Genomic DNA, 12,572 nt, shown 5'->3' on the forward strand with positions numbered 1-12,572 from the left:
TTTGTTGTGTATTTAGTCAGAGAGATAGGAAGATGAATTTACTATCTCTGGTTTAGTGTTCGTTTTCATTTAGTGTTATTCATTTGATATCATCGGATGTTATTGAGCTGTTAGCCTATTGTTACCTTAATTTTGTGACGTTTCATGATTAAAAAAAAAAACCATCCCCCCTTCTGGTTTTTTGACAAATCGCACCCTGTATATATATATATATATATATATATATATATATATATATATATATATAATGTCGACATTTAGACAGATACTAACACGGTTTTTGGTATAATATTTTATCAGACTGAGAAATATCTTTCTTAGAAGTATTGTGTACCATTGTTTTTTTCCAACCTGACCCAAACACAGACCTCTCTGAACACTCCAAACTGCTCAAACCCCAAACCAAGACGAAGCCCAGTTTCAGCAATATTTATTTTTAAGTTTGGTGAGAGAAGCAGCTTTGGGACCAAAGGGTTGCCTGTTTGATTCCCAGGACCAGCAGGAATGGCTGAAGTGCCCTGACTGCTCCCCAGGCTGCTCTGGGTACGTTGTACATCGCTCTGGGTAAGAGCGTCTGCTAAATGGCTGTAATGTAATGTCAAGTAATGTTGAGATAGAGTTTGGATGAAGTAATCAGAAGAGCTTCTGAGAGCCACTCAACATCAAAGCAAAGTAAAAAATTTCCAGCTAGTTTCCTGAACCTAAAATTAACCCATCACTAAACCCAGACTAAGTCAAAATCCAAAGTAAACCTAAACCCAAACTGAGATTAAATTTAAAACGAGATTAGACACAAATTGAGATTAAGTCCAAACCTGATTGGTCACAGAAGTGAGACTAAGAAGAAACTGAGATTCAACTCAAATTGAGACTGAACTCAAACTGATTCAAATCCAAATAAGACTGAACCCGAAATGTAACCGAACTCAAACTAACCCGAAACTGAGAGAAAACCCAAACCCAGATTATTGCAAAATGATACCGAGCTGTAATCCATGCTGTTGTTTTGGTGTGGTTTTGTTACAGAGCCATCTAAGAGCAGAGTGCACGCTTGTGGACATGATCTCGAGGAGAACAGGACCGAGCTCAGTAACTGAGCAACAGTCATGAGGAAAAATGCACCTCATCACAACAGAGCAACGTGCCAAGCTGACACCGAGACTCATCGCTGTTATGTAAGCATCTCCAACAATAGCTCTGAGAACAGTGACGCTGTTTGGACTGTCGTTTTGAAAACAGAACCAGTCCAGACTTGGTCCTTACGGGAAACGTGAATATCTCTTCAAGGTCCATTTTCTGTTTCAATGATCACAGAGTTGCCTGGGATCACTGGGATAATCCCGATGTCATCTTCTTCACAAAATCCAATGAGCGATACATGAACCTGCACAAATCTTACGTCTTTACAACATGACAACATGATTTCATATAAAAGCAGCAGACAGAAAATGAAATATTTGCCCCACTCCAAAACCACACAAACACATCTCTGAGCACAAGTCATGATGAACCACCACGGTGTCTTCCTGAGTGAGTCCTCCTGCGCAGACTCTACACGGCCACGGTGGTGGTAGAGGCTCCGGGCGTGGACGCTTGCTGCGGTGTGACCTTGGCCAGCCTGTGCTCTTTGTTCTGCAAGCAGCTCCGGCTACACAGCTGGCATGAGGCACAGCAGGAGTTGCAGCACGGCAGGAAACGACACACACTCACTCTCCAGAGGAACCAGCCAGGAGACCAGCAGCACCAGCACATGACCACTGAACCAGCCAGAACTCCCAGAACCACGTAGAGCGCCAGCAGAGACACGTACGGAGGAGAATCTGAGGGAACACGGGGAATTAGTGGACAAATACTTTGGTCTTTTTGACCAACATGGTGCCATGATGAAAGTTAATCAAAACAAGACTTTGGAATTTCATTTAAATGAAAATGTGCTGAAGTTCAGACAACCAGAGAACCTTTTAAAGACCTCCTACCCAGCTCTAACTTCATTAACTTCTACCCAGCTCTAACTTCATTAACTTTTACTTTTAAATTACATCATTTGCATATGATTGTATTATCTGCATATTCACATGGTCCATGGTGAGCAGGGTTGCCAGGGTTGTGATTATTATGCAAAATTGCACAAGTTTTGGAACAAGGCTGAGAAAAAAGCAGTTCAGTAGGTGTCAGGAGTTTTGTGTCTCACTTAAAAATGACTTCTGTGTCTTTTAAGTAAATATTCAGAATTAAATCTGATCAATTTCCCCAATTGGATACGACAGCAAAGCAGTAAAGCAGAGGTGAACACACACACAAGAGAAATTGTTTCGAATGCAAAGAGGAGTAAAAATAGAATCGAGAAAGAAAAAAATTCCTTTTTTTTCCTCCCCAAGTTTACTCACCAACGTTTTTGTCTTTTTGTGTGATTTAAAAAAAAAAACATAGTTCGTAAAATGCATAAAGGCCTGGCAACCCTGATGGTAAGACATGTCAACAAAAAGAAAACACAACCGTAAACAAATAACACTTTATGATACAACAGTGTGGATGTAACTCACACCTCTGCTCAAGTCTCATCTTTGCACTTCTGTGAACATTCGTGCACTTTCTAAACACAAAGAGCTAATTTGGGTCTCGCCACTGTTGTACCTATTTACAGATACAGAAATCCAACAATGGTTCGAGGGCACTAGCTGATCCTGGTGACTCGAGCTGAGTGTTGATTTATCGCTCTGTCCACCGGACGATGCAGTGAGCATTCCAGTTAGCTTTACGTCCTTTGTCATTCATTTCAGCCATTACTGAGACGTAAAATACAATGGCTGCTTTCAGAGAGCAGCTGCACACAGACAGAGAGCCAGTGCTTGCCTGAGCATGTCTGAAACGATCTCATTATCAACGTGATGTCCGTCAATGTTTCGTGGGTGAATGGAAAAGGCTGATTTAACTAATAATGCTGACAGCAATGTATAACTGGAGAGTTTCTCTTCCAAATGACACGTCACGAACAAAAGTCGAGACTGAGCAATGTGCTGAGCGACTTCTTTGAGCTAGCATGTTGTAAAAACCATGATTAGATTTTAAACCATGTTTGATAGATAGATAGATAGATAGATAGATAGATAGATAGATAGATAGATAGATAGATAGATAGATAGATAGATAATGGTTTAGTATTCAGCATTGTGATAGCTAGGATGTTGGATGCTAGCCAGCAGTAACAATGCTGCTACAATCTTGCTTATGCTAACCTCTCGCTAACAAACAGGGAAAAATTTACTCACCACACACCACAATCACGTTCAGACTTGTGGTAGGCTATTGAGGTTTTTCACCTGACGTCACAGGGTCACGTGACGCTCCGGTGTCCACCATTTTGAAGGTCAAGCTAGCTAATGTCAACAACATCATAGCTGGTATGTTACTGTAGTAATGTTTACGTTCAGTCATTTGGATGACTGTTAAAACCTTTCAGTCTCAAGTTTTTCCTTTACTGTATTTACTAGTTTACTGTAATTATGATCTGGCAGCTATTTACACCGGATCCAGTGTAAATAGCTGCCGGAGCGCGCTCCGGCTTGCTCCCCCTCAAATTAAGCAGCGCGCTCCGGCTTGCTCCCGGAGTGCTCCGGCCGAGGTTCCGGAGCGCGCTCCGGCTTGCTCCCCCTCAAATTAAGCAGCTCGCTCCAGCTTGCTCCCGGAGTGCACTGCTTAATTTGAGGGGGAGCAAGCCGGAGCGCGCTCCGGCAGCTATTTACACTGGATCCGGTGTAAATAGCTGCCGGATCATAATTACAGTAAACTAGTAAATACAGTAAAGGAAAAACTTGAGACTGAAAGGTTTTAACAGTCATCCAAATGACTGAACGTAAACATTGCTACAGTAACATACCAGCTATGATGTTGTTGACATTAGCTAGTGCTAACAGCTAGTTGCTAGTACACTGCTACAACACAGACACCGACCCTAATAATACAGTTCTTGGTCATTGCCTGGTAACAGCAAATTTATAACGGGCCATGTCTCAACAGACTAAGAAGTTATTTCAATGACATTTAATAACATTTTGTTTATCCTGAGGACCGAAAGTAAATGAAAATGTGAACAAACCTTAGCTGTAATAAGATGGCGACCACCGGCTCCAGGGACGACCCGCTGATGTAGGCATGTTACCCAGCCTGACACAAAATATTTGTAGGTATCCAAACTCTTATACGCTTTCAGATCAATACCTGTGTATGGCGATGGGTTTTTAACGACATAGGTATACAGGTCATGTGGGCCGAAGTCAGGTAAAGACGAGGGCTTCGTGTACTTCCGTACGTCACTGAACAATCCTGGTGGAAGCAGGTAAATGTTGTTCTCTAAGCCTGCTAACCTCAATTTTTGCAAATACCTCTCCCTCTGCTCGCCCTGTAAATGCCCTACATTGCTGGATAGTGAAGGTGTTTTCTGCATTTCGCTCCTTTTTCTTTTATGTTTTTCGTTTGTCGCCTTCCTCGGATTCAAACTGATTCGAGTCGTGACGTCCAAAATGGCAGCCTCACATGACTTGGTCACGTGGGTGAAAAACCTCAATAGTAAGACTTTAGAAGCTAAAATGGCTAAAGTATATTTGATTGAAACTCAAGGTTTTGGTGTTGGTGTTTGCATGAGCTAAAATGCGAACATAACTCCAGTACTAACACAACAAAACTATGGTAGTTTATAATTGCTGCATAATTCCTTTTTATTAATTATGACTTCACAACGTAATGAGATCGTTGCTCAGACAACATTCTGAGTTATATCAAAAAATAACATTATGGAAACATTAGCATTAGCAGTAACATGTATGGATAAATGTTATTTAGAAATGTGACAGACTGAACTTCTCAAATCACAGCCTCTTAAAAACGATCTTACCGGAGACAGAATCAATGCCAGGGATGAGGTTTGGGCCACTGCACTTCTCCAGAGTCGACGTTCTCATGGTGGCGACATTCGACACGGCAGGAGGAGTTACATACGGCTGGCGGGTGCTAGCTGTGGACAACAAACCTAAAACAGAACAAACATGGCAGTCTGACTTTGAAATTCCCCTCGAGATTAGGTATTACCGGATCTCCTGTTTCATTTCTGCATGATATAGTGGAAGCTTGTATGGAAAGGTTCTGACTGGTGCATCCTGGGTAATCCTGCAAGTCGGTGCCATCTCCACAGTTGTCGATTCCCTTGTCGTCGTTGCACACCAGGCTCATTGGGATGCATTTTCCATTTTGGCAGGTGAAGTAGGGCTCACTGCTGCATTCAGACTGATTAAACCCTGGAAAAGGATGTCATTCGCACTCCATTACTCACTGAAATATGTTTATATGGATGTGTTGGAACTGTCTTAACCTTACAATCTTAGCATGAGTACGGTGATAATAACTATGTTACCAATTGAAAGACCTCTTGAAAAAAAGTTTTTTTTTTTTAACTGGTCTTTCTTCTGATTATTTTATCATGTATCAGTGATCATGGACACAAAGCCATCTTAAGTAAGAAGGAAGGTTTTTCCCTTTCACCAAGCACTACGAGCATAAACGGATGTTGATCCAAGATCATATCTTCCATGAAGTGACCTTGTGTCTTACCCAGCCTGAATGAGGTGAAGTCCCCAACAAAATCCACGCGTGGTTGAGTCCCCCTGGTCACCAGTCGCAGAGTCAGGGAGTTTCCAGTGGACAGGACTGGGCGTGGCAGGCTCTTTCCACAAAGTGGAGGCCCAATCGGGGGCGCCATCTTATGCTGCCCATCGTAGAACTGGATGTAAGAGCCGGTGTGACACGGATCCCCTTGGTCATCGTCTGGGGTAGGCTCAGTGCGCTGGTCAGGCCGTGCCGAACCCGAATGCGCAGGACCCCGGGCCGACTCTGGGACGAAGGGGATGGGGCTGAAGGGTGACACACGGAGCAGGCTGTACACCAGGAAGAAGCGGAACTGGAACTGCACCTTGTCGCGCGGCGTGGCTGCCTGGATGGTCAAGTGACAGTCGGTACCCATGCTGACAAAGTAGTACCTGCGCGACTCCTGGTGGGACCGGACGATCATGCCATCCCCCTGTACTGTCTGGCCACAGAAATCCACCACATTTACTGTTGGGACATTGGAAGATTAATGACATTCCCCATTACATATGTCAAAAAACAAAGCAAAACAAAAACCAGACACCTGTGTCTTTTGTCTGGCCCAATGTACCCTCCCGAAATGGCAAGAATGGGATACAAGAGACGAAAGAAAACCTAATTGTTTGCCTAGCGAGACTGCAAGGGGGAGCTGGCTGCATAATCCCCCCTCTGGGGCAAGGACCAAATAATAGGAAGATTTATAACCAGTCCAGGGTTTATTAGCTTTGTTACCAAGGGAAACTAGTGAATCCCTGATGCCTGACTTCCTGGAATGTCCTGAGAAAACTTCAGTCAGTGGCAAAGAAACAATACTTCAAAATCTCCCGTAACCATGTTTCCTGAACTGAGTTTGCTCAAAAATGAGCAGCAGCAGGACAGCGTGTTTCTCATAAAATGTATTCACTGCTTTGGAACAAAATGCAAATGGTCTCGATCGAATATGAGTTCCCACCGCTTTCAAGACCAGCAGGACATTCCCAGGAGGAGAAAGCATCCAGCATAAAGACAGTGAAGTCCATTTTACTCCAGAATGCACTTTTATCGAAGTCAGTATAGTCATTCCTGATATTTGTTAAGCAAAAGTGGTCATGCTTTTAATGAATTTTGGTGTGTTATAAATGAAATTGTGTTGAGGACTTACTCAATATCAACATGTGGTTTAGTAATGAGAGACTGGTTTGAAGAAGTCAGGATTTGTATATGCAATATTATGGAAGGCAAAGATTAGAATTTAATTTCTCAATGAATTCATGGCTCATTTAGAACACAGAAGACAAAAAAAGTCACTATGTAACCTTGTTTCAGCCGTGGGAAGGAATTTAAGCTTTGATATAAAGTGATTATTTTTATTCAAACACTAAAGATATAATTGGAGCAGGATAATTGATGGAAATTAGTGTAAAACTCACCTGTCTCGATGGCATCCGTTTGCAGTGTCATTATACTCAGAAGAACAAAACGTATAAACCAGAGTTTGGCCATGAGGAGTCACAAGTCTGGGGTATTTTCCCCACCCAGGTTTCTCTCACGTTATAGATCCGTCAATGTCATTGGAACATATGAACAGGTGAATAAGTTAAACATCTGATCCGTTCATACGGCTGTTATAAGCACCACATAGGAAGTTCTAAAGCTGGATGAGTTTCTGACTCAGGAACAGATCCTCCTTCATCATTGCCACTTTTGATGCTTCTTCGTCACGTTCGCGCGTCTGTGCCGTTTCCATGGCAACAGGGTACCCCCTAACCACTCCCTCCCAAAGACCATGCACTCACAGGGAGGGGCTCCATCCATTCACCACCACCATCATCATCATCATCATCACTGTGGAGACTGTGGTAACCATCTGTCACACATCCTAAAGTCGTGGTTCTTTAAACCCAACCCAAAAAGCGTGTTAAAGCCCATCATTGTTTTTCTCTAAAGGCTATCTTATAAATCATGAATTAATTTGATATCCATGTCAAAAAAAGCCATTAATGCCACAACAGAAAAGGATCAGAAGCACATGTGCAGAAGTCCACTTTTATTCTCAATTCAGAATGTCACCTATAAATATGCAAATTAGAAACGCCCCTTAAAACATAATGACCCACCCCTTTGCCGTGAAGGGACAGTGTGTTGCAAGGCCAGCATATATCTGATTAATCTTTCATATTTGTCACTGCACAGAACTGCAACAACTGTGGAAGAAGTTTTATTATTATTATTATTTATATATTCAACTCTTTTTGCTGAACATATTAATTTACATATTACTTTCCAGTCCAGGGGCGGCACGGTGGTGTAGTGGTTAGCGCTGTCACCTCACAGCAAGAAGGTCCGGGTTCGAGCCCCGTGGCCGGCGAGGGCCTTTCTGTGCGGAGTTTGCATGTTCTCCCCGTGTCCGCGTGGGTTTCCTCCGGGTGCTCCGGTTTCCCCCACAGTCCAAAGACATGCAGGTTAGGTTAACTGGTGACTCTAAATTGAGCGTAGGTGTGAATGTGAGTGTGAATGGTTGTCTGTGTCTGTGTGTCAGCCCTGTGATGACCTGGCGACTTGTCCAGGGTGTACCCCGCCTTTCGCCCGTAGTCAGCTGGGATAGGCTCCAGCTTGCCTGCGACCCTGTAGAACAGGATAAAGCGGCTACAGATAATGAGATGAGATGAGACTTTCCAGTCCATCGGGCAGTTGCTTTCCACACAACACTGTTCTGTTGTCCTGTGTGCTCATTTATTTATGTTCATGTATTTAGTTTTCTTTGTATTTATTGTTATGGCTCTGCATTTACAGTTCTGTCTCCTGCGCTTGTCTGACACGACTGTTTTGCACTTTATGTAGTCTTGCATACTGTTCCACTTTATTATCCTCAAGTGAAGGTGAAAAATGACTGACTCGGTGTAAACCGATAATTCACAAACTTTTTAAAGGAAATGACACATTTTGGATGAAATGTACAGTGTGAGATGAGATGAGATGTACAGTGTGTATGAATGCAGGAGAGTAAACGTGTGATTACAAGCAGATTCATGAGGTGTTTCACATCTTAAAACTTCACCGCCAGCAGTAATTCTGTCTTAAACATTCCTGGCTTTACCCACTCTAACTCTATAAAAATGAATGCCTAGTGCAGAGGAGGCCTATTTGTTTGGACTGAAGCTTGGCATTTGAAGTGTGACCCTCTGGTGACACCCAGGCCCTCCTGTGACACCTCATAACCCAGGTTTAGAGGTGAAGTTTGAGCATCATTAAAAAAAAAAATCTCAAATGGAACTCACTTGGAAATAAGCCAAATTGTTCGCCATTACCACTGCAAACTGTGCTTTCTTACTCTTAAATATTCACTCCTAATTCTGATGGTATTATTGTGGAGTCATTGGTTACGACATTCACACTTCCATCGCTGGTTTCAGTTTATCTATTTGTGGTGTAGTGGTTATCTCTGTCGCCTCACGGCAATAAGTTTCTGGGTTCGAGCCCAGTGGTCAACTGGGGTCTTTCTGTGTGGTGTTTGCATGTTCTTCCCGTGCCTGCGTGGGTTTCCTCTGGGTGCTCCGGTGGTGTAGTGGTAGCACGGTCGCCTCACAGCAAGAAGGTTCCGGGTTCGAACCCAGTGCCTGGTGAGGGCCTTTCTGTGTGGAGTTTGCATGTTCTCCCCGTGTCTGCATGGGTTTCCTCCGGGTGCTCCGGTTTCCCCCACAGTCCAAAGACATGCAGTTAGGTTAACGTGGGGCAGCCTTGGGCTGAAGTGCCCTTGAGGAAGGTACCGAACCCCTGACTGCTCCCCGGGCGCTCTAGTGTGGCTGCCCACTGCTCTGGGTGTGTGCGTGCGTGTGTTCACTGCTTCAGACAGGTTAAATGCAGAGGATGAATTTCACTGTGCTTGAAGCGTGCATGTGACAAATAAGGGTTTCTTCTTCTTCCCCCACAGTCCAAAGACATGCAGATTAGGTCAATTGGTGGCTCTAAATTGACCGGAGGTGTGAGCGTGAATGGTTGTCTCTATGTGTCAGCCCTGAGATGATTTGGTGACTTGTCCAGGGTATACCCCGGCTCACACCTATAGACCCTTTTCACGTGATGTCACGACAAACTCGGCCACCATTTTGGACATGAACTACCAGTAGTCTACCACAGCCAACAACGAGGAACGACGGCGAAGCATCGAAAGGAATATAGCCATCAAAGAAAGTTTTTACTTTCAGCAAGACTTCCATCATGTCATTATATTGTTGTGCACCTGGATGTAGTAACCATCAACACACAAGGCAAGATTTATCATTTTATCGGATCCCGACAAATGCTGACCGACGGAGAAGATGGATGGTCTCTAAAATATTGGCAAAATGATGTTTATTGACATAGCAATCATGTGTAACGGGAAGCATTTGCATATCAGAAGTGTTGTGTTTCCATCAAAGATAAAATAAACCGATATGACAACAACTGCTGCTGCCAGGTTGGGGACACAAACTAGTAGAAAGGAAGTGTGCCAACAGTGCCAACACACTTCCTTTGTGGTCGATTCTGCTTTAAGGTAAGATGCATTTAATTATTCGTCTGCTGTGGGTTTGGAATCGGTAGCCTGACCAATTCGTTCATGTTTGTGGTGCCATTTGTTTGTTGACGCGTGTTGAAATGGAAGATTGGTTGTTGACATGATTTCCAGTGATGCTTTGGTGCTGCTGTGGATCAGATGTGTTGAGTAGCCTGACTGTTTTTTTTTTTTCTTGCGTGTGGTATCATTGTTGATGCGAGGTTGTTTTTTGAACATGCCAATGCGGACACGATTTCCCCTGATGAGTTATGACTTCAGACGCGATGCGTGTGTGGAGGTGTGGCGTCCGCGTGATATGTGCATAAGATAGGCTTCTCACGTGTTTGGAGATCCGCGCTCTGAGACAAGCGCAAGCACCCCCCCCCCCGAGGGAAAAAAAGGGACCCCCCGAAAATATCGGCATAGTTCGAACACTGGGTTGGAGAAAGTAATGGCAAATAGTGAGTGTACAAACCATAGAAGGTAAACTGTACACAGCGCCAGGGCAGTGTGATGGTATGTCTACTTTTAGATTGTGTTAGCTTATCAATGAACACACTCGTCACTCAACGAGTTTCACGTCTTTACGACGGATACTTAAATGTGTGTTAGGTATTATTGTTGCAGTCTAAGCAGTCATTGTAGCAGCTAGATGAGCATGAACCGAAAGGGTCTGTGCCATAAACCGTTATTTTTTCATGTCCAAAATGGCGGTCGCGTTTACGAAGGTCACGTGAGTGAAAAGGGTCTATAGTCAGCTGGGATAGGCTCCAGCTTGCCCACAACCCTGCACAGGATAAGCGGTTACGGATAATGGATGGATGGATGGATGGACGTATGATCTGGACATGATGTCTTGTCCTTCCTGCACTTTATTATCAAGTTCATTGATCAGCAAACATTGTTGTGTGTCAATAAAAGACTCTTTCAGAAGAATTTGAAACATTATACAGAATTTATCGACATGTAATTGACACAGAATCTTTTCTTGGTTTGATTTCTATATCAAAGTCCTTTCTTTCTGTTCTTGGAAGTCAGCTAGCTTGAAGCACTGACTTCATTTCACTGACGGTGTACAAATAAGAGCACCTATATGCTATTAAGAATGCTTTATTATTATTATTTTTTTGAATACCAAAACACTCCTTGCATAGGAGCATTCCTGAATTGAAAACATTCCGCCTTGACGACGTGCGCATGTGCAGTATGTCAGGCTTGCGCAGAGGGTGCTCGTGACGTCAGACGCAACGTCCTACGTAAGTACGTTACGCCTGAAACAAGTTTGAAACATAGGAAGGAAAAATATTTATTTAAAAACAGAGACAAGGGCGCTAAATACAAACATACAAACAGAATAAAATGTGACATTTTTTAATTATTAAAGCATCTCTACTGAGCAGATATTTTTCCTGGTGAATACAAGCAAGGTTCGCGTGCATATATATTTTTTTAAATAATGTTTTGCTAACGTTAGTCTTCGTATCTAGGTTAGCTTTGACGCTAGCTGGCTAGTTTGCTATCTGCGTAGCGCAGTAGTAATAATAACAACTGTAGATGCTAATGCTAAGCTAACTAGCAAAAACATTTTTATAAAATTGAATTTAACGCGTTGAAGTCGGCTGATTTGCTCGCTAGTCGGATAAGTTTTTAAACTATTGCTGGAATTGTGTTTAGGTTATAAACACAGAAACCGCTGCGACATTCTGCCTTAGCCTAGCTAAGCTAATACAGTTTATGTAAAGCATGCACACTCAGAGCCGGCAAATGCAGCAGAGCTTTCTTTCACTTTTTGTTTCATTTTAGCGCCTGTTTAGAGCTTTTCTTTGAGTAATTGCCTGGGTTTTCTTTTATGATTGTAGAATGGCCCCTCGTCTGCAGCTGGAGAAAGCCGCTTGGAGATGGGTCGATACGGTGAAACCAGAGGACATCACACAGGAACATATCGAGCTGGCGTATCGTATCGCCGTACCGGCGTGTAAGAGAGGAACATGCAGGTACCGCACTCTCACACATGGATCATATTTATGAGCTTCGATTGCAGCCATTGCTCACTGCTGTTTACTGGGGTGTGAATCTGCCACTTACAAACGATACGATACAAAACCGATATCATTCAGCAGGGGCGTAGCTCGGATTTTTCAAAGGGGAGGGGTCACACGCTGATTGGCAGCCTGAGTCCTTATGCAACAAAAAATAATTCCCCTTGCTAGTTTTAGGTAGCTTAGAAACCGGCTCTTCCATTATTGCTGTTTCTTCCATGTTAAAGTACACTGTTGGCCCTTTTCCACTACCCTTTTTCAGCTCGCTTCAGCTCACTTCAGCCCGACACGGCTCGCGTTTCGACTACCTCAGAGCGGCGCGACTCGGCTCGCTTCAGCCCTGCTTAGCCCCCAAAACTCGCACGGTTTTGGAGTGGGGC

At 43.5% G+C, this 12,572-nt stretch overlaps 2 protein-coding genes across 4 annotated transcripts in view; one reads left to right on the plus strand and one right to left on the minus strand.

The window, feature by feature from the left end:
- Positions 1 to 996: 996 nt before the first annotated feature.
- On the minus strand, positions 997 to 7,119 carry ldlrad2 (low density lipoprotein receptor class A domain containing 2). Its single transcript, XM_060910064.1, has 5 exons — positions 7,047 to 7,119; positions 5,605 to 6,105; positions 5,145 to 5,291; positions 4,892 to 5,026; positions 997 to 1,820 (listed from the first exon to the last, which is right to left on the minus strand). Exons 1-5 carry the CDS (start codon positions 7,117 to 7,119, stop codon positions 1,552 to 1,554), a joined length of 1,125 nt encoding a protein of 374 aa, XP_060766047.1. The 3' UTR covers positions 997 to 1,551.
- A 4,299-nt stretch (positions 7,120 to 11,418) lies between these two features.
- The window catches only part of usp48 (ubiquitin specific peptidase 48), a 28,864-nt gene continuing 27,710 nt past the window's right edge, over positions 11,419 to 12,572 (plus strand). For all 3 annotated transcript variants that reach the window (XM_060910944.1, XM_060910945.1, XM_060910946.1), the window contains exons 1-2: positions 11,419 to 11,580; positions 12,013 to 12,147. In XM_060910944.1, the coding sequence (XP_060766927.1) occupies positions 12,014 to 12,147 (134 nt within the window). In that variant the 5' untranslated portion in view covers positions 11,419 to 11,580; position 12,013. The remainder of the gene's footprint in view (positions 11,581 to 12,012; positions 12,148 to 12,572) is intronic.

Source organism: Neoarius graeffei, chromosome 26 (genome assembly GCF_027579695.1).
Source record: "Neoarius graeffei isolate fNeoGra1 chromosome 26, fNeoGra1.pri, whole genome shotgun sequence".
Lineage (NCBI taxonomy): Eukaryota > Metazoa > Chordata > Actinopteri > Siluriformes > Ariidae > Neoarius > Neoarius graeffei.